Source organism: Hirundo rustica, chromosome 2 (genome assembly GCF_015227805.2).
Source record: "Hirundo rustica isolate bHirRus1 chromosome 2, bHirRus1.pri.v3, whole genome shotgun sequence".
Taxonomy (NCBI): Eukaryota; Metazoa; Chordata; class Aves; order Passeriformes; family Hirundinidae; genus Hirundo; species Hirundo rustica.
The window spans coordinates 17,321,908-17,344,717 of NC_053451.1; the positions used below are offsets into that span (position 1 = coordinate 17,321,908).

The 22,810-nt window shown below is 40.6% G+C and overlaps 1 protein-coding gene across 12 annotated transcripts in view; it reads right to left on the reverse strand.

The window, feature by feature from the left end:
* The window catches only part of TMPRSS7 (transmembrane serine protease 7), a 52,508-nt gene that overhangs the window by 23,980 nt on the left and 5,718 nt on the right, over window positions 1–22,810 (reverse strand). For 4 of the 12 annotated variants that reach the window (XM_058424241.1, XM_058424243.1, XM_058424242.1 and 1 more), the window contains exons 1-5: window positions 21,030–21,110; window positions 7,660–7,814; window positions 3,513–3,705; window positions 2,679–2,809; window positions 323–390 (exon numbers count right to left, since the gene is read on the reverse strand). In XM_058424241.1, coding sequence (XP_058280224.1) covers window positions 323–390; window positions 2,679–2,809; window positions 3,513–3,705; window positions 7,660–7,710 — 443 coding nt within the window. In that variant the 5' untranslated portion in view covers window positions 7,711–7,814; window positions 21,030–21,110. Of the gene's footprint in view, window positions 1–322; window positions 391–2,678; window positions 3,706–7,659; window positions 7,815–20,736; window positions 20,766–21,029; window positions 21,111–22,810 lie in introns of those variants that run through there. The other 8 variants (XM_040054791.1, XM_058424246.1, XM_040054790.2 and 5 more) reach the window with 8 other exon arrangements.

Sequence of the window (22,810 nt, forward strand, 5' to 3'; positions counted from 1 at the left end):
TCAATAACACAGAGTTGTGCTTCAACAGCATGATTAAGTGGTTAAACTTCTGTATGAGTCGAAGGATCACCAAACCTCTTTATTGACATTATTTCTGTTCGTCTTGCATTGTATTTCTGGCAGACAAGGAACTATTTATACGACTTCAGTTTGCCCTTACTTTTGTTAAGTGAATTGGTATTGGTTATAAACCTATTCTCCTATCAGTTCAAGTACATGGCAAAGACATTGAATTATAATCATTAAAAATAAGCTTGTTTTGTGGGCTTATTACAGTATATACTACTCAGCAGAAAAGCAAGCACATCAACCACAGTTTTACCTGACTTCTGAGACAGTGGACTGCTTATAAAATTTGGAGAAAGAAGAAGTTGTGTAGACCAAGTTCATCTGAAAGACAAAATATGAAGATTTAGTATTCTGAAAATAAGTCACACCTAGAGATACTATATGCCTAGGCTTTCCTAGGAACAACCTATTTTCCACCAAGATTATGGAACATGCACACACTTTCACACATACATCAGCCAAGCTAGGCAGAACAGGAGATGAGCAGACCAGCTCTTCAATGTTCCAATAACAAATTCAATATTCCCAGGAAACATCAAATCTTCTGCCCATGGCCAGCTGACATATACAGTAATGCTCTTTCCATATAAATTTTGAAGAAGGTGCACAACCTTCACACAGAAAATCCCAAACACAGAGGGCTTCTCTATCCTGATGCTAAAACTTAAGGCCAAACTTCAAGAAACGTGTGCACACCCACAACACTTTTTTTGTGTTGTTACTAAGGTGCAGTGAACAGCACATACCAGAGTTTTTCCCACAGAATGACAGAAAGACTGAGGTAGGAAAAGGCCTCTGGGGAGCATCTAGTCCAATCCCACTGCTCAAAGCAGGGTCAACTATGCCACGTTACTCAGGTCCGTTTCCACCTGATTACCTTCAAGAATGGAAACTCCACATCTTCTCTGGATGAGAACCCCACTGCTTGATTCCCCTCACAGCTAAGGAATTGGGTTTTTTAATGTTTCCAGGGAATTTCCTGCACTTTGATTATTTTGTGTCTATTTTCTCCATCAACAGCTTAATATTAACATGTATCTTTCCAACACACACAGAGCAAAACATGGAGAAGCAAAACCTCTGCCTGTTCCCTGCCAAAGGACTGCCTTTGGGCAAAGCAAGCTCCTGATTCTCCCTGTTGTTTGGCTGTGACAGTACCAGTGTGACAACAACCTTCCTCTCCCCCTCCTGTTCAAAGCCACAAGGTGGCATGTACCTCCAGCTGTTCAGCCTTCACTCTGCTGCTTTATGATTAAAACTAACACGCAAAGAACTATGACACAGGATGTGTCAAAGGTTGTGAAAATCCCATCCATATTAATCCTTAACTTTCATAATTTGAAACAGGAAGTTTAAACAATAATTTTAAGGGCCTACATAAGGTGGGTAGAGCTCAATCTTTCTGCAGATTAAGGTTCAAGGGATTTTACGTATTACTCTTACTATCAAATGGAAAGGACCTATCTTGAGAGGTTTTTCTACTACCACTTGGGGTCTCTGGGCCAGCAGCCATTAATTAAAGGAGTTTGAGGAGAAAAATAAACAAAATGCCAAATCCCCCACTTCCCTACTAACAATTTTAGTCAACAGTTAAGGCTACCAGTTTCAGCAATGCAAAATCCATTGATGACTTCAGGTAAAGTTTACAGATAAAAAGTAAATTCCAAGTAATGTTCAAGTAGGAGGTGGTGACACTGGCAGCTCAACGCCTTCTGTCTTTTGCCTCTCTCCACTATGTAAGGCAAGGGTGGGATGCTCTGAGACAAGAGCAAGACACAGGGAATACAGGATGTTAGAGCTGCTCCATGGAGGGCAGGGAAGGGTGATTCCTGCACTGGTGATCAGAAAGAACTTCAACAATTAATATGCAGGGCTTGGAAAGAGCTGGAAAACAGGAACATTAGTTCACATTATAAGATGACAAAAACTTAGTAATTATTGAAAATTTTCTTGGCTGTATCTAACATTACTTTTTTTGTTTGTTTTTGTTTAGTAGTTTTCATACGGTTGCTTGAATCCTTATGTGGACAGTACCGCAGTTCCTGGCAATAATGTATTTTTGCTCCCTACACCAAATGTCTTTCAAGTCAAATCCCCTTTTAACCAAGATTCCTACCCCTTTCTTCCCACTATAGAGCAACTATTGACCCAGAGTTCTCTTTCTGCTTTGTCTGATGGAAGGTGTTTGGGAAGAACAACGGTCTTTAGAACACCTAGTATCAGAAGGCAATGTAAATGTAAATATGTTTGTCATCCTTAGGGTAATTATAGATGCTTTAATACAGAAGATACCAGTGTAAATGCAAAAGATTTTGATGTTTCAAAAGTGGCATTTGAGTTTAAGGACTTTAGTAGAATTTTAGTCATAGATCATAATTTATGAATGAAAGTATGTAAAATTTTAAGTCAAAAGTATAAACCATACTCATTCAAAACGCAGTTTGTGATTAACAAGCAGCCAGTTCCTTCATACCACCAGACAGCCACCCCTTGCACATAATCCTCTGGGAGGGAAGGGGTAGAAGAACACCCACAGCAGCCTCAATAGCATCTGAACATCACTTGTTCACAGCTCTGATCTTTTTTGCTAACCAAGTAGCCCATCTTACCACATGCTGCACAGTCTGTGCCATAGAGAGGAATTCCTTTGACTCTTTCTGCCTGTATTCTGGAAGAAACTCTATGTTGGCAACACGAAACAATCCAACAAAATACAGTGCATCTTTGTTTTCTGCCTGAACTGCAAGAAACAGAGAAGACAGCCTTTTTTTAATAACAAAGATTTTTTTAAATGGAATTTGAAACAAAATTAATCTATTTGGCCTAATCTACTTTCTAGCTTGAAACAACTACCCAAAGAACACTACACTTTTATAGCCAAATTATGGGTAATTGAGCTCCTGTTAACCTACACGCGTAAGATAAGATACCACCATACAAATGGGCCAGCATAACTGAAGGCAGTATCAACATTCAGATTCTGAAGCATCCCTAAGGTATCTTAGGCAGTGTTAGCATCAGGGGCCTAAAAAGGAAAACACAGCTTTTAAGGCTTAACTACACACATTTATTTTACTCCCCTTTTACTTCCTTAAATCTATTCTGAAAAATAAAGGACTTACCTGAAGTTCAGAAGGCCAAGAAACACAGTGGAAGGCAAAATTTCTGAGGAATCAAGCTCATAAAAACCTGTCAGGTCTGTGCAAATCTGCTTGCTCATTAAAATGTTTTGCATAATGCTGAAATAAAGTCATGGTCCTTAAAGCCAGTTTTTCTAATTACTTGTTAAGTCTTAGCAAAGACAGAAGTTTTTCAGACCCTATTTTAAAATTTCCACATTTACTTTAGAATCAGCCTTCAGGACAACTGAGATCCTAAAGTCTTCTGAAAATACTATTGGTGATAATGATATATGGAGTTGGCATGAACTTTCAGCAACTCACCAATGAAGAGCCACAGTAATGTCCAGGTTACAACTCCTAAAATAAATAGAATGAGGGTAAAGAGAATTATTTTGTTTTGAAAATTCCATAGCAACTTATCTTTTTTCTTCAATTTGTCATGCTTTTTCCTTGCCAGAATCCTCTTTGCCAACTTGTCTTCTGCAGATACCATTTGGACTGAAATGCTGGCAGCCTAAAATAAGGTGAAAGACAACAAAAATCAGGGAATGTTTCTAGTGGAATTGACTGATCAACGAGTCTCAACCAATTTGTTCCTCAGAGAAAAGTCTTTACTTCCCACAGGCTGTGGAGCAGTGGCTATGAACAGGCTCTTCCTGCGTATCTAGCTCCAAGAAGTTACCTCCAGTGAACATGAAGCACAGCACAGATCTTGCTGAGATGGGGCCTGCACAAAATCGTCACCTGGATATCCAGGTATTTGACAGTCCCAAATTGTCCAAGTTGGATCCAAAATATGTCCTGGCCATCTCATCTAGGTACAAAAGACTGCATGACCATTTCTGTATTTGCAGGAGTAGTTTCCACTTCCTAAAAGTTTTCTACAGCTTGTCTGTCCTGGAAAGCCCATTTGGATCAGACACCACCACCACCCCTCAGGCACTGTCCTCTGCAGAAGATAATCAACACATTTAAGCAGACAAAAAATGTTTATCAGTTGCTGCAGGCACAGCAAGAGCTGCCTGAAGAAGTCTCTGGCACTTCATAAAATTCTCTCTTAGGGTATCTCCTGTCACAGTCAAATGGTTTGTTGTGAGATCAGCGAGAGGTTCAATCACCTTTCTCAAGTCAATTCCTTGTCCTATCTCTGCAGAGCTGAGCTGGCAAACTCCTGGACCTCTCAGAGTATTACCTGACCAAGTGCACTGGATATGAATACAGTTTTAGCTGCTACACCCAGCTGCACCAGAATTAAGTTACAAGCAAAAAACCCAAAAACCCCACAACAAAACCCATCACACATTTCCTCCTTACATAAAAAATTACAGCATAAGTTAGATAAATATCGCTACATAAACAAGGAGCATGCAGGAAAAATACTCTAAAAACATGTTGATGCCCGTGAGAGGGGAGCTCTCAAGTAGTGGCCTTAGGAAGCTGTGGGCTGTCCATGACTGGAGGTGTTGACGAATACCAGTCAGCAATCAGCAGCAAGGGTTTTAGTGCACAGTCTTCTATAAAGTACAAAGTCTTAGACTAAATTACGTGGCTCAGGAGCTCTTATGTATGAGGAATAAACTGAACTTCATAATTTTAAAGATGAAGACCATAACAAATAAGTCTTTTTCCTTGTTTTTGGAACAGCTTGGTTCATTTTTAAGGGCATCTTCAAAGAGGGTCTCCCTCACCTCCCTTTCCTCACAGCTGAATTTATGCCACCCAGAGGGCTCTTTAAGTGGTACATAATTTGTAAGCAGTGCAAATCAAAAAGCTCTGACAACAGCCAGTGATAACTAGTCTGTGATTTGCTGAAGATGCTGACAGCCTCACTCTGAGACTCAAACCACGGCCCTATCACCTACCCACACAAAAATACACTGAGGAATTCACAATCATACTAGAAGAGACACGGTAAACAGCAGAGCTCCCAGCTTGGGCAGATCTGGCTGTTCCTCGTGCTGAATTGGCCCCTTTTAGCCTCTGCAGAACTACAGCAGGTAGACAATGAGGAGAAAGGGCGCAACAAGATGCTCACCTATTTACCAGCATTGCATTGTTTGACGCCTCTCAGAAGGTAGCCTGCAAAGAGTGTGTGATCTGTTGTAGACTAAAAATGTATGGACACAATAGCAATTTTTCATCCCTACTAATTACATTACACTTGATGACAAAGAAGACCACGAAAGTCAGGAAGTAACCAGCTGACAATTTCACTCTTGAGTTTTCAGTGTGGGATGCCGAGTTTGATGCAGTGGCTACAAAAGCTCTGTGCTGATGCGGCTTGACATACAGGAAATGACAAGCACAACTGCCAGTCATTTGCAAAAATGGTGTTGTGAAATAACCTACAAGTGCTTCTTTCCTTTTGCTCCACAGAAGGAGACCCTTACCTGTGTTTTGGGTCTATCAAGGTAAGAGAGATGTTGATAATCCAGAGTGATTCCAGGGGAAGATCACAGAGGTAAGGAGCTGGAGGATATGATGTACAGCAAAAAGCTGAGAGCCTTAGGGTGCTTCAGCAGGAGACAAGAGGGCTAAGACAGCATGTGTAAATCTAATTATAGATTTCCATATCTAAAGTGGGCTGTGGAGAAGTGTAATAGCTTTATATAGTACTTCCCAAAGTCGTAGCCAACAATTTTCAGTAGTCAGAACAGATACCAATATTCCAACTAACCCTCTGATAAGTCCCTATCTTTTCTAAAACAATTCCCAGGTCCTGACCTGGAGAATTATTCTACATCCTTCTATAGCTAAAAAACCAAACTGTACTAACCCATAACAAGAAGACAGAGCCACACTTTTCTCACTCGTGCACAGTGAAGAGAGGGCTACAACAGTCACATACAGCAACAAGGGACATTCCAGCCACATTGCAGGAGGGGGAAGAATGTATTTCACCACAAGGACCATGCACCTGAGCCATGCCCAGAAAGGTCAGGGAACCCCCATGGCTGGAGTTATTCAAACCTCAGAAGATCAATGTTCCAAGAAATCTGTTCTTGTTTTGATGTTCTCTGTTCTTAAAAAAACCTAAAAACCTGAAGAAGTCCTCACCAACACATTTTTTTGATATGTTTCTCTGATATAATGCACTAGCAATACTGTCAAGAAGAGACCTCTGTATCCTCAGAGGAAGCATAAGAAACATCCCCACAAATGTCCTGCTGGTCCCGTAGTCAAATATAACAGACAACAATCTTTGATTTCTGAGTGGAGGATTGTCTAAGAGGAGAAGAAAACTTGGTAATAAGTAATAACAAGTAGTTAAGAGACTAAGTGTGACCCTCTACAATTTCCTCAAACAAAATCTTTAAACACAGAATTTGAACATTTCAGATTCACGTTTTCTATCTAGGTAATTAACTGCACTTGTTTTGTCTGCTCTCCACTTGATTTACTCAGCTTCTGTATTTTTTTCAAACCTTATTGCATCTCTTTAAGGATGAAAATTAACGTTTGTTTGTTTAAAGCTCTGAATTGTGACAGAATTCCTTTATACACTCAGGTCTTCAGCAGGCCAGCTTGAGGCAGCTCAATGAATACTGAGTTCTGACATTTGAAATTTTGGTCACTTTCATCAAGATTCCCACAATAGTATTTTATATTAAGGTTTTCCCATGTAACTCCTTTTTGTGGAGTTAGCGCTAGACCTAAACAGACAGATTTATTATTAAAAATTAAATCCTGTAAAATATTGTTAAAAATTACTCAAAGTTGACATCACTGGATACATAAGTTGGCACTTGAAACAACTGACATCTTCATTGCATCAACTGTAATCATCTTTTTTTAAAAAAAGCAATTCACGTATCAAGCTTTCCATGACAAAGTTCTCTGTTACATGATATTCATAGGAATAGTGAATGCTGTGTGCTACATTACCAATATTTCCATATGTTTTACTAATTTACCATAAACATTTTATAGTAAGGAAAGTGACAGCAAAGTTAATCTGCTTCCTTCCCTCAAAAAGGACCATAATTCTCAATTCAGCTTTCCTCTCTACTGCAACTTAGTTCTTGCATTCTAGAACTGGTTTCCAGCTAACGTTGCAATTTGACTATCACCACACACTAAATTATTTAATTACATCTTTGTCATGAGTTAGCACCTATATAACAATCCCCTTCTCTATCTTCTCTGGGAAAAGCTAAACACTTTGCCTCCTTTAATATTGTCTTTCTTGCCTAGAAGTTAACTTCTTTTTGGATAAACATGCTGCATGACACCAATATAAGCTTTTATGCTGTCACACTGACATGTCCATTATTTCAATTGTCTGAAAATACATAATAATAGCAATCCAGAGATAAACACATGTTGACATTTTCAGACTGAGCTATAAACCAGAAAACTATACCAAATCTAACCATCACGTTAAGTTTAATACTTGAGAATTAGATCACAAGTTCTAGTAACGTCAAGAAGTATAGAAAAGCAAGAATGTTTAAGTCTACCTACTTACACTTACTTCATCTTCAGGTTTAGCTGTTGGGGGATCATTTTTTTCATCCATTTCAGCAGAATTAATTTTATGACTTGTCCAAGCTAAGAAAGAGCCTTGCACCTTTTCTCAGGCACCCCTTCGGCTTGTGAAGCTGAAGACAGCTATTGCAATGTCTAGGACCAAAAGAGGCATCAATTTACTTCGATGAGTTTCCAGTTGTAATCTCATCTGCCCTACTGCATCTCTGCAAATGTTAGAAGGCTGCTATCAAGTAACTTTAGACTTCAAATTCAGACTGAATGAAATAGGCTTTTCATGGTCTTTATAAAGCTGAAATATTAAAATACAAAACTAAAATCTATATATCACTGATCCTTATGGTCCTTTCCAATTCAGCATATTCTATGATTCTGTGAAAATGGCACAGCATTAGTTACACAAACAAGAAAAGTGGCAAGTAAAATGTAAAAGTGAGAGGAAAAACATGCTAAAATAAGGAAAAGAAGTACCCTAAGTAAAGTGTTAAAAATTGCAGATAACAACAGCAAATCAAGATGAGCAAAACTCATGTACCTGTTGAACATTCAAATTTGGTTCTTCTATCGTAACTGAAAAATAAACTGCTCCAGGCAGCTTATTTCATATTGTTAAAATAGATCAGGCTTCAAACTGAGAATCCTTTTTGTAATCAGATGCAGGAAGTCACTTGTATTATAACAGTTCCGTCCTATTGTCTTTGTTAATTAAATATTTATAGAGGATGTAAACCAGTACTTTTCTCAATGGATGCTAAGTATAGAGCTGTCTTTCCTTTTAAGTGATTAACAATCTCAATGCCTTCCTTGGGTCAACTGCAGAAATGGTGCTTGAGATATACAAATATTATTTAAAGAATAACCCTTCTGTTAATTTATCTTTGAAGATATAAAGCCTAGACTAGCAATTAAAAACAAAACAAACAACAACAACAAAAAATTAAAAAGGGGGGAAAAAGCACTACAATAGAAGTGTAGAATAGAACAGAAAATATGGAATCACAACTCAGCAAGTGAGCTTCAGGTGTGATCTATGCTCTGTCCATGTAACAACTAATAAATTACAACAAGGCAAAAATTCCTACAGTTAGATAATATACTAGCAAACGAAACATTTCTTATCAGGAGCCTTCTTTGGCTTATGCCCTGAAGCACAGTAATTATGTCCCCAGACCTTGTTTCTTGATCTAGAACTGCAAGGTATTTTAAGCATATGAAGTGATATGTTAAGCTCTGGGCCATATTAAAATTTAGCAGCATTGGAAAGTCTATCCATGTACTCCATATTACCATATTTAATTGCATCAAAGTACCTATTTTTTTTTAATTATGTTTAACTTTTAGGGACTATTCTGGTCTCTTAAAGTGTTCATGTAACCCCCCCAAACTCTCCCATTGCCCCATGCACAGGGAATTACCATGCTGTAAGTGCTATTTCAGGAGCTAGTCCATAGATTGAATGAATATTGACAGGTAAGTCCCCATTCCCCTGCACTACTCGGGGTTTGGGAGGTGAAAGGGTGTGGGTAAGTAGAAGAGCAGCAAGAGAAGAAGTGGGCCTGGGAAAGCAGGGAAGAACAATGTTGTTTCAATTTTTGCCTTCTAGTTTCCCACTACCCACATTAATACTTCAATTTCTGTTTGAATTTGTAATTAAGTAAATTTTATCCAATTTGAGTTTATTTTGCCTGTGACACTATTTGGCAAATAAACTCCCTGTCTTCATCAGAAAACATTTTCCCTCCTTCCTGTTCCTCCCACTTTCTCCTCTGATCCTGCTGAGGAGAGGAGGTAGGGGCTGGGCAGCTGGTGGGAGTTCAGTTGATAGCCATGGCTAAACCATGACAGTGTTGCGCTATCTGGTACATACTTTCCCCTCCTCTTCTTTTAAAAAGCACAGGTTTGAGTTTTGTTCATGATATCTTTACTTTGAAACAGAAAGCACTAAATATTAAGAGACTGACAAACTGAAATGAAACATGAAACACATTAGAAATAAAACCATCTTAAAAAAGCAAGCACTGTTTTCTTCTCTTTGATTAATTGCATATTCCTTATATTAAAAAAAAAAAAAAGCCTGAAGATTAAAAAAATGCAAAGTCAATGTAAATTATAGGCTCACTCTCTCAGTTCCCCTGATGGGGAGCAATGATTCCAATTCAGCTTGAAAAGTTACCATGACCTAATTATTCCTGTTCTGAGTGCTGTGGAGAAATTGGCTTTCTCACGGATCCACCTGAAAGGGCTGTTGGCTTTAAGTGGGTATGAAGGTACTGGTATTAAGCAGCTCCTGTAAGTGGTGCATAACAAAATATGACTCTTAACCTCTTCCTGACCTAAAGCAACATAACAGTTTCAGCATCTTATTTTCTTGTTCTTGTCATAGCTTCCAGACCAGCTCCACTTTCTCATGTTTTTCTACTGCAAAACCCAGTTTCACAAATCACAGACTTCTCAGATCATTCACACACTGAGGATGACACTTGGTTTCGCTCACACCATTCTCGTTTAGGGGAGTAACTTCCTCATGCACATCAGTTTGGCAGCCTGACTTTGTTTCCCATCTCATCAAGACCCTCACACAACCAGGGCAGCTTGACTGTCTAATCTGTGACTTCCCATGATCTTTGGAGCATCCTCCCCTACATACACAAACACTCCTCTCCCTTTCCACTCTGGGAGATGGGCAATGCAGTTTGTCCTAAGATTAAAACACCAGACAGGTATTTGCAGGGGGAACAGTCTGGATGCTTATGTAATGAATACATTCCAGAGTTGGGGGAGTTGTGATGTTTGGATTGACATTGGTGCATGTTGGCTTGCAAAAGGATATATAAAATGCCACTGGAGACTAGGCAATCTGGGCAAACTGATGTCACACACAGACACAGAATCACTAGATTAGAAGAGACCTTCAAGATCATTGAGTCCAACCCATGCCCTAACACCTCGCACCAAGTGCCACATCCAGTGTTTTTTTAAATACATCCATCACCTCCCTGGGCAGACCGTTCCAGTACTTTATCATTCCTTCTGTAAAAACTTTTTTCCTAATATCCGACCTACATTTCCCTTGGCACAGCTTAAGACTATCCTCTCATTCTGTCAGCTGCTGCCTGGAGAAAGAGACCAACCCCCACCACCCCACCTTTCAGGAAGCTGTAGTGATGAGGTCACCTCTGAGTCTCCTTTTCTCCAGGCTAAACAACCCCAGCTCCCTCAGTCATTCTTCATATGGCTTGTGTTCCAAGTCCTTCACCAGCCTTGTTGCCTCCTCTGGGCACACTCAAGCATGTCTGTATCCTTCGTAAACCGAGGGGCCCAGAACTGGACACAGCACTCAAGGTGTGGCCTCCCCAGTGCCGAGTGCAGGGGAAGAATGACCTCCCTGCTCCTGCTGGTCACACCATTCCTGATCCAAGCCCAGGATGCCATTGGCCCTCTTGGTCACCAGTTGGCTCACGATCATGCTCACCAGTACCCCAGGTCCCCTTCCTCTTGGGCACTGTCCAGTCACACTGTCCCCAGCCTATAACGCTGCAGGGGGTTATTGTGGCCAAAAGTGCAGGAGTCAGCATTTGGACTTACTAAACTTCATCTTGTAGACTCTGCCCATCCCTCCAACAGCTCCAGGCCTCTCTGCAGAGCCATCCTATCTTCCAACAGATCGACACACGCTCCCAGCTTAGTGTCATCTGCAAATTTACTAATGAAAGACTCAATACCCTCATCCATGTCATCAGTAAAAATATTGAACAAAACTGGCCCCAGCCCAGACCCCTGAGGGACACCACTGGTGCCTGGCCAGCAGCTGGATGTGGCACCGTTCTCTGGGCCTGGCCATCCAGTTCCTAACCCAGCACAGAGTGCTCCTGTCCAAGCCATGGGCTGCCAGCTTATCCAGGAGTATGCTGTGGGGGACAGTGCCAAAGGCCTTGCTGAAATCCAAATAGACAACATCCACAGCCCTTCCTGCATCCACCAGGCAGGTCACCTGGTCATAAAAGGAGACCAGGTTGGTCAAACACAACTTACCCCTCCTAGACCCGTGATGGCTGTGTCTGATACCCTGGCCATCCTCTAAGTGCTGCATGACGACACTCAATATAAACTGTTACAGTACTTTACCGGGTACTGAGGTCAGACTAACTCACCTATAATTACCAGGACCTTCCTTCTGATCCTCCTTGTGAATGGGTGTCATATTGGTCAGCTTCCAGTCATTTGGAACCTCACCAGTGAGCCAAGACTGATGGGAAATGATGGAGAGTGGCTTTGGAAGCTCATCTGCCAGCTCCCACCTCATCCCATCTGGGCCCACAGATTTGTGAACATCCAAGTGACTCAGCAGTTCTCTGACTGCCGCCTCCTGGATAACAGGGGGACCATTCTCCTCCCTGACACCATGTACCTACCCAGGAGGACGGTTGTCCTGAGGACAAGCCATCCTAAAGCTGCCAGCACTTCAGGGTGGATTCCTTGAACAGGGAAGACAGGGAACACTCACTTTTGGATGACTGACTAAAAGTGCTAAGATCCTGATAAATACAGAGATACAATCTTGAATTAGCTACATAGGTGCTTTCTTGCTTTATAACTGAGAATTCTGCAAGGCCAAAGACTGTAAACTTACACATTTCTAGCCAAACCTCCTCATATTTATAACCCTTTAGATACTATAACCCATTGTAATAGATCACAAAGCTTTGATTTATGTACCGCATTGGCAATATTTATATATTCCACTAGCAATAAATCTAATTGCGATCATGCACACATTGATTGTGTCCTACTTCTCACACCTGGCTGAGAACACTCCCTCAACTCCTCTGCTACACCCCCCAGCCACTGAGTCCCCGATTAAGGGAAAGGTTACAGAGGATCCATGCAACAGCCTCAAGCCACAGTAGAGATGTTTGTCTGTATTACATAGATGTATCCTGGTAGAAGCTGGGATACCAGCAATTCAGCCTTCTAGGACAAAATCTTGTCTTGGGCTGCACAGACCTAGTGCTATGCTGGGGGAAGGTAAGGTTCATCTCACCTGTCTTAGACTGTCTAGAAGTTAGGCACGTAAATCCAAGTTTGTTTGTTTGACTGAGTCTATACATGATGTTGACAGAGAAGCATTCGAAACAGAGAAGATGAATCACAGTTTCACCACTGAGTACAGACAGAAAAGAGGCAATTATCTTACCAAACCTATCCTCTACAAAATCATCTCTGCGTAGTAGAAACATTTCCCTTCTGACCAAAGCTGCCTTCCTGCCCAGCTCAGAGGCCTTCTTGCTCCTTTAACTGATGGGAGCCCAGAACCAGCCTGACAGCATCGGACTAGTAACAGCAGGGAGCTCCACAGCGCTGCTAACCTCAGCATAACATTTTTCCAAACTAAACATCAGAAGTGACAGAGTTTGCTTGTATTGCAGGATCTTCCACTGCTTACCAGAACTGTCTAACAAGCTGCATGAAATCACGAAGGAAAATCCCTGCATAAAGCAAAGTTAACTCTACTACAAACTGGTTTTACTACCCGTAAGAATTCTCTTGCATACTGCTTGTATCTGTTTTTCTTTAATCAAAACTCAGGTAAAGTACAGGTTTTAACATGTTTGTGAAAACTAATCAAGAGTTTAAATGGCAATTTAAAGTAACATTTCAGGAGGCATTCATAAATATTCTTAAATCAATCAATTTTCATTGGTACACAATCACACTGTCTGATTCCATATTTCATCTCTCAAATAATTTCTACAAATTACAGCCAAGATTACTTCCAACAGAGGAAAGAAAGGTTTTGCCTGTCCTTCTTCCTAATAAGCCAGATGAATTTGTAATTCAGCTTCATTTTGAACACAGAGAATGTCAAATACCTATACCTTCAATAAGCATGTACTAATAACTACTGTGGTATTAGTAGTCTGCGAAGATCTGCATTCACACAGGCAAGTCATTAACATTTTGAATACATCTCTTCCATCACTGAAGACACCAGCACACAATAGATGTTATTTCAATTTTTTGAAAGCTGAAATTGCAAGCAAGATGAAGTGATGCTTTTATCAAAGTATGGAAGTGGGTGACAATTGATTACTAAATACTAAATTATTAGTAACTGTCTAGTAACATGTTTCAGTATCAACTTTGAACCACTTTTCCCCTTTTCCACTGAACGAGTACCATGTTGCTTCCTCTCCAGATCTCTGTCATCTAGAGATGCAACTTGGAATCACTGTACTTGTATTTATTTTTCTTCTCCTTGATCTCTTACTCAACTTCTGATTGCTGACAATGCTTGATTATGCACTAGAGGTCTCTGATGTAACAAAACATCTTCCAACAGAAAAAATCACCTTGGAAATTAGAGGAAATTGAGCTGTCTCCAAGGATCCAGAAACAATACATAACTGTCATTGGCAGAGCACATCACCTGAAATGAGGCAGCTGACCATCTTGCCTAGCAGCACCAATAGAGCTATTTAATCTCAAGAACGAGCTGAGAATAGTTTAGTTATTTGCATCACATCAATTTAAATTACATTTAAAACACTAAGTGAGCACATCTTTTGGACACAACGCCCATTTATCTGTCTGTGCCATTTTAAGGACAGCAAGCCATGCTATTCTATCAGTTAATAGTCTTGCACTATTCAATGCTCATTGGTGCCACTAGTTAATTTTATTCTCCATTTATCTCTTGCTTATATGAAACTGCTATGCATAGCAAGTCAAGAAACAAGTCAAGCAATAGAAGCACAGCATACATGGAGTAATACTGCTAGATTAAATATGACTTATTAGGACAATCACAGTGGCACGAAACCTGCTGCATTTAAAATAAAAGAAATACTATTAAAAATAGAGTTTCTGCAGTAATGAGGTTGACCCAGTTGAAGTAGTGCTGAAACCAATGGTAACACCCTCTAGAGGCCAAGTCGGCAGCTCTTCAGCCAAGAAAGCCACATTTGTAACTTTTCAGCTGATTTCCTGATGCGCAAATTCCCATCTTGCAGAATGCTCAGTCACATGTGCTTGGATAGGTCAGGCCTGAGCAGGGTCTGACAAGCCAAGTCAAAGCACTCTTACTGGTGAAAGTGCAAATCACACTTCAGTTGGTGACCTGGCCTTTAATTGGTTAAAAGTGAACAAAGATGAAATTTATAAGGTCATGGCTTCAACTTGTAGGCAGTGCTGTACAAAAGCAGGTTAAGACATCCAGAAACTTATATGGTCGATGGATACCCTGTTCTCTATCACTAAACCCTGTGTGCCACATGGAAAGCAAAGAGGAAAACATCTCTCTTCTCTCACTTTCTCAGCAGTCATATCTGTTGCCACAACAGATGCCAGATGACGTGAGTCTAATGTTTAGTGCAAGAAAACAACAAATATCTTACTCATGCTTATCTCCCCAGGAAACACAAAGCCCCATGCCAGCCTAGCCTCAGTGTTTGCCATAAACAAATGTCCCTACAAAATGCTAATATAACCTACTCACTCTGCCTTTCCACAGTTGCGTCTTCTCTGCCTAATTGCAAGGGAAATCTCGGGTATCCTGATAGAAGACTAGCACTGGAAGTTTAACTCCTTGTCTTCTCTCCTTTTTCTTTCAAAAACCTACCCATGCCCTTTCCTTTCAAGTCTTGATGTTTCCCCTGATTTCTATTACTGCGATCGCTTTCTAATTAGAAGGATAGACCAAAAAAGCTTGGGGGAAAAACCCAACAAACACAAACAAAATCCAATCCCTAGAGTTTTTTCTGGCTTTATTACTTACACCTAAAGGACTTCAGGAGGCCATTGATGTGACCCGTGATACTTTTATTTCTATTCTATCAATCCCTCCATGTTATGATCCAGGCAGGGAGAATACAGCATACACATACAATTTCAAACTGTTGAGGAGCAATAAAGAATTTTTTTTTCTTTTTAAAGCAAGTAACTCAAACGAATCTACTATTAAACTGTTAGATAATTCGCACTTTCAACTATTAAACAAGCAATTTCTCTGAGTCTGGTGAGTTTGCGGTCTCAGTTTCTCTGTTCAGGAATTATGGGGCAGCTCGATATTTCGTCCCTAGAAGTGACTGACACTGCTGTTGTCATCCCTCATCCACTAAAGACTTTGATAAGCAGAGTACCCAGAAGACCTAAAGAGATTAATTCAAGAACTGAAAAAACCTACTTGACATGGAGGGGCACCAGGAAGGTAATCCACCTAATTTGACAAAGAAAGGTTTACACAAAAGTATTTTTAGTGATTGAATAACATAGCTCTGCTATTCCCAGATAACTTACAAGGAAAATCTGGTGTTCAGAATAAAACCCACATGGAAGCACAGACAAGCCTGTCAAGATGAAGCATGCCTGCTCATGAGGGGTGTTAACCATGAATATAACTGACCGAGATTTGCACTGGGTCACTGCAGTCTTCTCTGACCTTGACATCTTTGGGTACTGGCAGGCAATTTCTCCATCTCAGCTGCAGGGATGCTGATCTTTATTAGGGGTTGATCACCAGCTGAATATCTGCTCATGCCCTTGGGCTGAGTGCAGGGAAATAACAGACAGAAGTTAAGAGGATCTGGACTGATGGAAACAAATGAAAGTCTAAATATAAAACTGTGATCCACACAAGCTGCCTTTTTTCCCCTGCCTGCTTCTAGGTTCTGCGTTACAGAGATTGCTGTTTGCATGTTGGTCAGAGAAGCAGGACTTGAAGGGGTGGATATGGGCATGTTCTGCATGTGGCCGTGTCCTTACACATTCATTGCCCTGTGAGAAAACTGTAAGAACTAAGGAACTATAAACAGGAGGGAGCTACAGCCCTGTCTGCTCCATTACAATATAATCACTTAAAAAAAAAAAAAAAATCTTACTGTAGTTTGAACTACAGCTGAAGGGATTTGGTTTTGTTTTCATGTTTTGTGTCTGCCATATGGAAGGTCAGCAGAAAGAAATACCATTTCCAGCTGCTGTGTCTCCATACAGCAACAACACAAAGAGCTTGTGAACCTTTCTACAGCACCACCATGTTGATCCAGCTCCATCAGTCAACATCTCACAGCAACACCACCTGAACCATCATTTTGGACAAAAGCTTTACCTGGGATTTAAATACTGTATTTTCCCATAAGGAGGTCCTATCCCATATTCTTTCAAGAAGCTTCAACTCTCCCAATGTTAGAGCAAATCACCTTGTAAAAGGCAAAGTGAAGCTAATCAAAACCATTGGGGAAATCAGTCTTATCAGCAATTTGCCAAATCAGGCAAGCCACCTGAGATTTGTTTAAGACTCAGGAGAGAACACAGCACACAAGCTGATCACACACATACAAGTACAGTGCCTAGTGAGGGTAGCTGGTCATGTAAGTTGCACCTGCCCACTGCAGGGAAATTTCAGTATCCTTTGTTGTCTGGAAAGCATGGGATAAGATCCCCACAGTAAATCCTTTGTGTACAGTAATGTCAGAACCTGCAAAGACTGCACTTCCTCCATGTAACACAGTAATATTGAATGCCTGTGTCTCTTGACCTTCAGACACAAAGAGCGCCCAACATTCACTTCCATGTTGGCTACCTGCCTCCCTAACTTTTGCCTGTCCAGACTTGTAGTGGATTTATTTTAACAGGCCAGATGGAGTCCTCATGGTGTTTTGTTGAGTCAAAAGGAGCAGAGAGCCAATTTAGGACTATCTGAGATGTTGGCAGAGCCACTTTTTTAGTGCCATGGCCACGAAAAATATCAACAAGACAAAAAATGTCTAAACTTCTATAAGGACAGCCTGGACCCCTCCTCACAACTCACAGCTCAGAATTTGTGCACCCTCATGTTGTCTCAGCTCAGTTTTGCAAGTGATGTACAGGGCTGTCAATATTTCTCCTCCACAGTATTTGTTACACACTGAAACCATCAAATGGTTGGGATCATGTTCAAGACATCAAATCTCAGAGCTTGTCTCAGCCTCATAATTTCTCAAACTTCTTTCTCATAATATTTTAAAGGATATATTTAACTCCAATTTCCCTTTGGGATGGGCATGGGGAGGTGAGAACATGACACGTAAGTGTATGCACATGATTTCAAATTGGTTATAAATATTGTGTTTTTCAATGAGTCTTCATAAATAACATGCATTTTCAGTGCAGCCCACCTCATGATGATTATAAAGAGCTCCCCTACACAATAATAAGTCTGAGAAGGGCTTTTGCATTTGTAATGAATCCTAAGGGAGGAAACATGATTCATTCTGTAGAACACTGAGCATATAGCAATAGCCACATCCTCGATCCCAAAGGGCAAAGTGTAGTTACAAGGACCCAGCTCATAAGTAATGTTCTTTACAGAACTATTTTTGGAATTAGTTTTCCTCACTCCAAGGAGCAAAACAGTGTTCTTAAAAATCAAACAACAACAACAACAACAAAACAACTATATATCTATATATCTATCTATCTATATATATATTTTTAGAGGTCCTGGTTGCCTTTATATAGATGAGTGTCAATATAGACACTCATCTATATTGAAATAAAAACAGGTTAGTCAGAGCAATGTCTTTTCTTTCTTTGGGTTTTGAGTAGCTCCTGCTGGACACAGAAACAGTTTTTCCCAGCACAGCAGCTCTGCCTGCACAGAGGGGAGGATCTGGAGACAGCATGTGCGTTTTGCTGTGCATTCAATCTTATTTTAAGACAGCCAAGTAAACAAACAAACGCCAGTTCTCTAAGCAATGTACATTACCGGTCTCCACTATGAACAACTTCCCACTAATGTGAATAAAGATTTGCCTTCCCTTGTTCCCAGCCAAGATGACAGGACTTGTTCCTTCACTTGCTATATATAAATTAAAATGTGAAATATTAACTGAGCCTATGCAAACGTTGACCAAAGGAACAACTAAAATTCAAGGCCCCTGGTGACCTTTGGTGGCAGGAGGGGTGGTATTGATGACATTAAATATGACCGGTTTATGTTTCCATTTGTAGAGGTCATTGATCTCCCTCTTCTCCCAAATGTGGGAAATACTCTTTTTCGCTAAAGGAACAGCTGGTTACCCTCCACTGTCATCTTTTGTTCTCAAGAACTTACTTTATTCTGTCCATATTTTCCTGTGTTTTAAGGGTTACCTTTTCCTGTATTTCATTGGTTATTTCAAATCTCCTCACAGGAAAGACGACTTTTAAACCATTTATTCTTTCAATTAACTTTTCTTTCTAATTTGCTTTTTTTTTTTTTTCCTAAAGACCTACTACATGTATAAAACAGGCAGGTTAGCAGCAGGTAGCAAATAAAAACTAAATGCAAACATTTCCTATCAGACTGCATCTGCTCCCCTTTTCAAAGTTAAGCAAGGTGCCCAGGAAGAATGAGAAAACCAAAAATAGCCAAAACCCCTCTCTTGTTTGCTCTGCCCATTTGAGGGTGTTATATTCCTCAGCCCCTCCTAGGCCAGCCATGACCACTGCAGTTCAGTTCCCTGCAGGCTTTGCTGACCACACAGCACTCTGTGAGGGATCACATCTCACCCCTTTGACACAGCAAACAAACAAATAAATCCAGCTGTTTCCATCCTGCATCCTCTCATACTCTAAAAATATCACTGTTAAGGTTTTGAAGTTTAAAGCATGCTAGCTGTTCTCTGCTAGCCTTGATCACACGTGTTACACCTACAATACAATTAAACTATCATTTTATGGAGGTTCTCCCAAACACAAAGCTAAGATGCCCCTTTTATTGCAAAATCACTATAAAGAACGTAACATTTTCTGAAATTCATTGTGTTCAAAACAAAAGATTCATTCTAATGTGTGTTAAGGTTTATGATTCATCCCATTATAGCTAGTACAGAGCCTCTTAAAGGAAGAAGACAATGTTCAGAACTAAAACCTCCTTCCTTTATCCCTCCTGCTTTTGTAAGAGCCAGCATTTACACTTAGCTAAAGGGCAAGAGCATCATTACTCCTGCAGTTAAGTGCTCCCTGGGCCCATTTATCTCCAGCTAATAATCCAATTTGCCTGGATGCATTTGACTCCAGTAGGAGTACAATTCACAGAGCAACTGCAGAAGGTAGCTCTTAAGGGATTCATCATATTACATGGAGACAGGCATTTTAAATAGAGAACATCTTCTGCCAGAGCGAGGTACACTCATACAGCCTGCTTCAGTGACATGGCAGTACCATGGCTTGCTTTATTTCACAACTCCCACTTAAAAAGCAAGCAGCACAAAAACTGTTTAATCATTCATGGATTCATTTTACAGAATGCAGAAGCTGTAAACAGTAATTTTGCTTTTGATTCTCATCCCACACCGAGTATAAAGAAAGAAAGTGAAAAAGACAGAAGTAATTAAAAAAAAATAAATAAAAAGGAAAAATAGCCAATCACTGTAAAAGCATCACACTGTTTTTCTTCTGCTTACTTTGATTCAATGGATTACAGATGTCTCACATCCAAAAACCAGAGAAATATACAACAATCACTTTCACACAATACTTCTCTTCATGTTCTTTCTTGAAAGGTTACGGAAAAGCTTGACTTAATAATGCATAACCCTCCTCACCACCACCACTACAAAAAGAAAAGTCGTCTCTGTTCTAGCCATTGTCTTTGGCACCTCATAATCCAGCTCCCATTATGGCAACGCTTCGGTGGGGGGGGGGAAAGGATTTCCATAATTAAACCCGTCACAGCACAAAAAGAAGATTTATGCTTTTAAGCAAGAGCTGAAGAGATAAATAAATTTCTGACAAAACACAGCATTATTTTAGTGGATTTCTTTTGGGGGACCTGAGCTGAAATTTTATTTTAATTTTTTTTTTTTTTTTTTTTTTTTTAATTTCTAGAAGAAGCCCTAAAGAGATGATCTCTTAAAAAAAAAAAAAAAAAAAAAAAAAAAAAAAAAAAAAAAAAAAAAAAAAAAAAAAGTAGAGAATGAAATAGAATACACAGGAACCTTGTGGGGGATGGGGAGGGGAATAATAATAATAATAATAATAATAATAATTAGAACCCTCAGAAGCTGCGGGTCTGTTCCCTAGAACCGAGTGCGCTGACCTTCACGGCGGCGAGGCGGCGCACGGGGCCCAGCTCGGCCCCGGCCCTCGGGCCCGGCGCCTCCCGCAGCCCGCGGGCCGCGCCTCGGCCGTGCCGCGCTGCTAACGACAGCTCCGTCGGCATCCGGCAGCAAACCACACTTGGGAACAGCCAGGCAGGATTAGTAGCTGCCTTGCCACAGTCTCAGTAGTGCCTGTCCCTGCTGAGTCGTTTTAGGGACGTTCCCTAGAGCAAAACGCCCCACAGAGTTTGCTTCAGCTTGCACGCGTGAGGCTGAGCGTTGTTCACCTCACCTTCTCTCTCCTCAGGCAAGACGTGAACCTTTCACTGCAGCTCATTCACGCACTCCTAGCTACCAAATTCACCTGGCTACAGCTCAAGCTCTTGTTTCTCAGTAGCAAAACCTTCTTCAGCTGCTGCTTGCATGGGGACCCAGCTGTAGCTCATCTTCACGGAATCATACAATCATTTAGGTTGGAAAAGACCCTAATATTGAGAACTTTAATTGAGTCTGACCATTATCCATATTCCAAAATACACTTCTGAGGTAGGGGAATCTAAGAGATACTGCTTTAACACGTCTGTCAGAGCTGTTGTGGCAGGTCTGGGGAAAAGATCTTCTTTTTAGGAACGCCAGGAGATGATGAACATTCCTGGCACATGCACAGAGTCCTTTGGTCTCTCACTTGCACCTTCCAAACATTTATTTTTTCCTCCTTTAATCAAAGGGCTTTGCTATTCGGAAAACTAATGTTGCTGTGGTATCCCAGCACTTTAAATCCAGACCTGAATTTATGTGATTTTTCCTGAAGATGAGGAAGGGAATTCGCCCTCTTTACCGAGAACACACCAACAAAGACCACATCCAGTGCTCAGTAGCACTGGGGATGCTGGGGCATATCCACAGGTGCAAGTGCTCCTCCAGCACGTTTGAGAACCTGGTCAAAACAGTGAGTGCTGGAAGGAGCTGGAAGCAGCAGTTACCTGTACATTTACATTATGTGTGGGAGCCAATACAAAGAAACTTAGAATGAAGCGTTGACTCATAGTGATACTAATGCAAAACCTGTTCCTAAGAACAAACCCTGTTCATTTTTGCTGGCCTTTCCGTGTCTTGACAAGAAATGAGAGAAACACAGCATTTAGTTGATTCTTGTACAAACAAAAAAGCTTTCATCCACCTCACTTCTTTGCTGACAAGATGACAATGCATGCCCTTTCTTAAAATTCTGTTTGAAAGTACCCAGCAGTGATGCCTGAAGGTTTTTGCTTTTCATATATTATTCATATACTTGCAGTTTTGTAGACCATAGTTAATACATAGTTATATAGCTTCTAGTACTTTTCCTGCCCTTTCTCTCACATTTGAGAACAATAAGCTAACCCTTTGTAACACATTCCTGAAATTCTGTTTAGTCTTGTCTTCAAGAAGAGGAATTCTAACAAGGACACTGTTTTGCACTAGAATTTAGAAGACATAACAAGAAAAAGGGCAAAGAAGTCCCTGGAACAACTCCAAGGTGCAGACCCCAAGGGTGGGTTGCTGGGGCAATTGTTCCTTTATTGGATGTATCTGCTAGATATACTAATTAATTAACCTTATAAAACTTGTAGCAAAACAATTGTACATGTACGCACAGCCATATTTGTACATCTGAAAGCTTTCATTCAAGATCTGCTTTTTATATTAACACTCTTAATATCGTTTGGGAAGTTTTTGTCTTTGACTCTAGGCAACAGCAGTCACCAACCAGCCTCAGACACGTGCTGCTTCCAGCCCCCAAAAGCCACATGCCTGTGGCTGCCTGCTCCTTCCCTTTAGTACTGCCTCTCCCCTCGCCAGCACGCTGGGCCCTGTAGACCTCAGGAAAGTAGAACTCTCACCTGACTTTCTGGGCATCACTTCGTCCGGACCTAGACACAAACATTGAAGCTGCCACATGATCTGGCAGAGCACTGACTCACTGGAGCGTTAAGATTTACTGCTGCCCAATAACAGAGTAACATTTCTACCAAAGTGAGCCCTTTAATAGCAATTTCATTAGGGAGAAAGGTCACCTCTCTAATTTCCCCT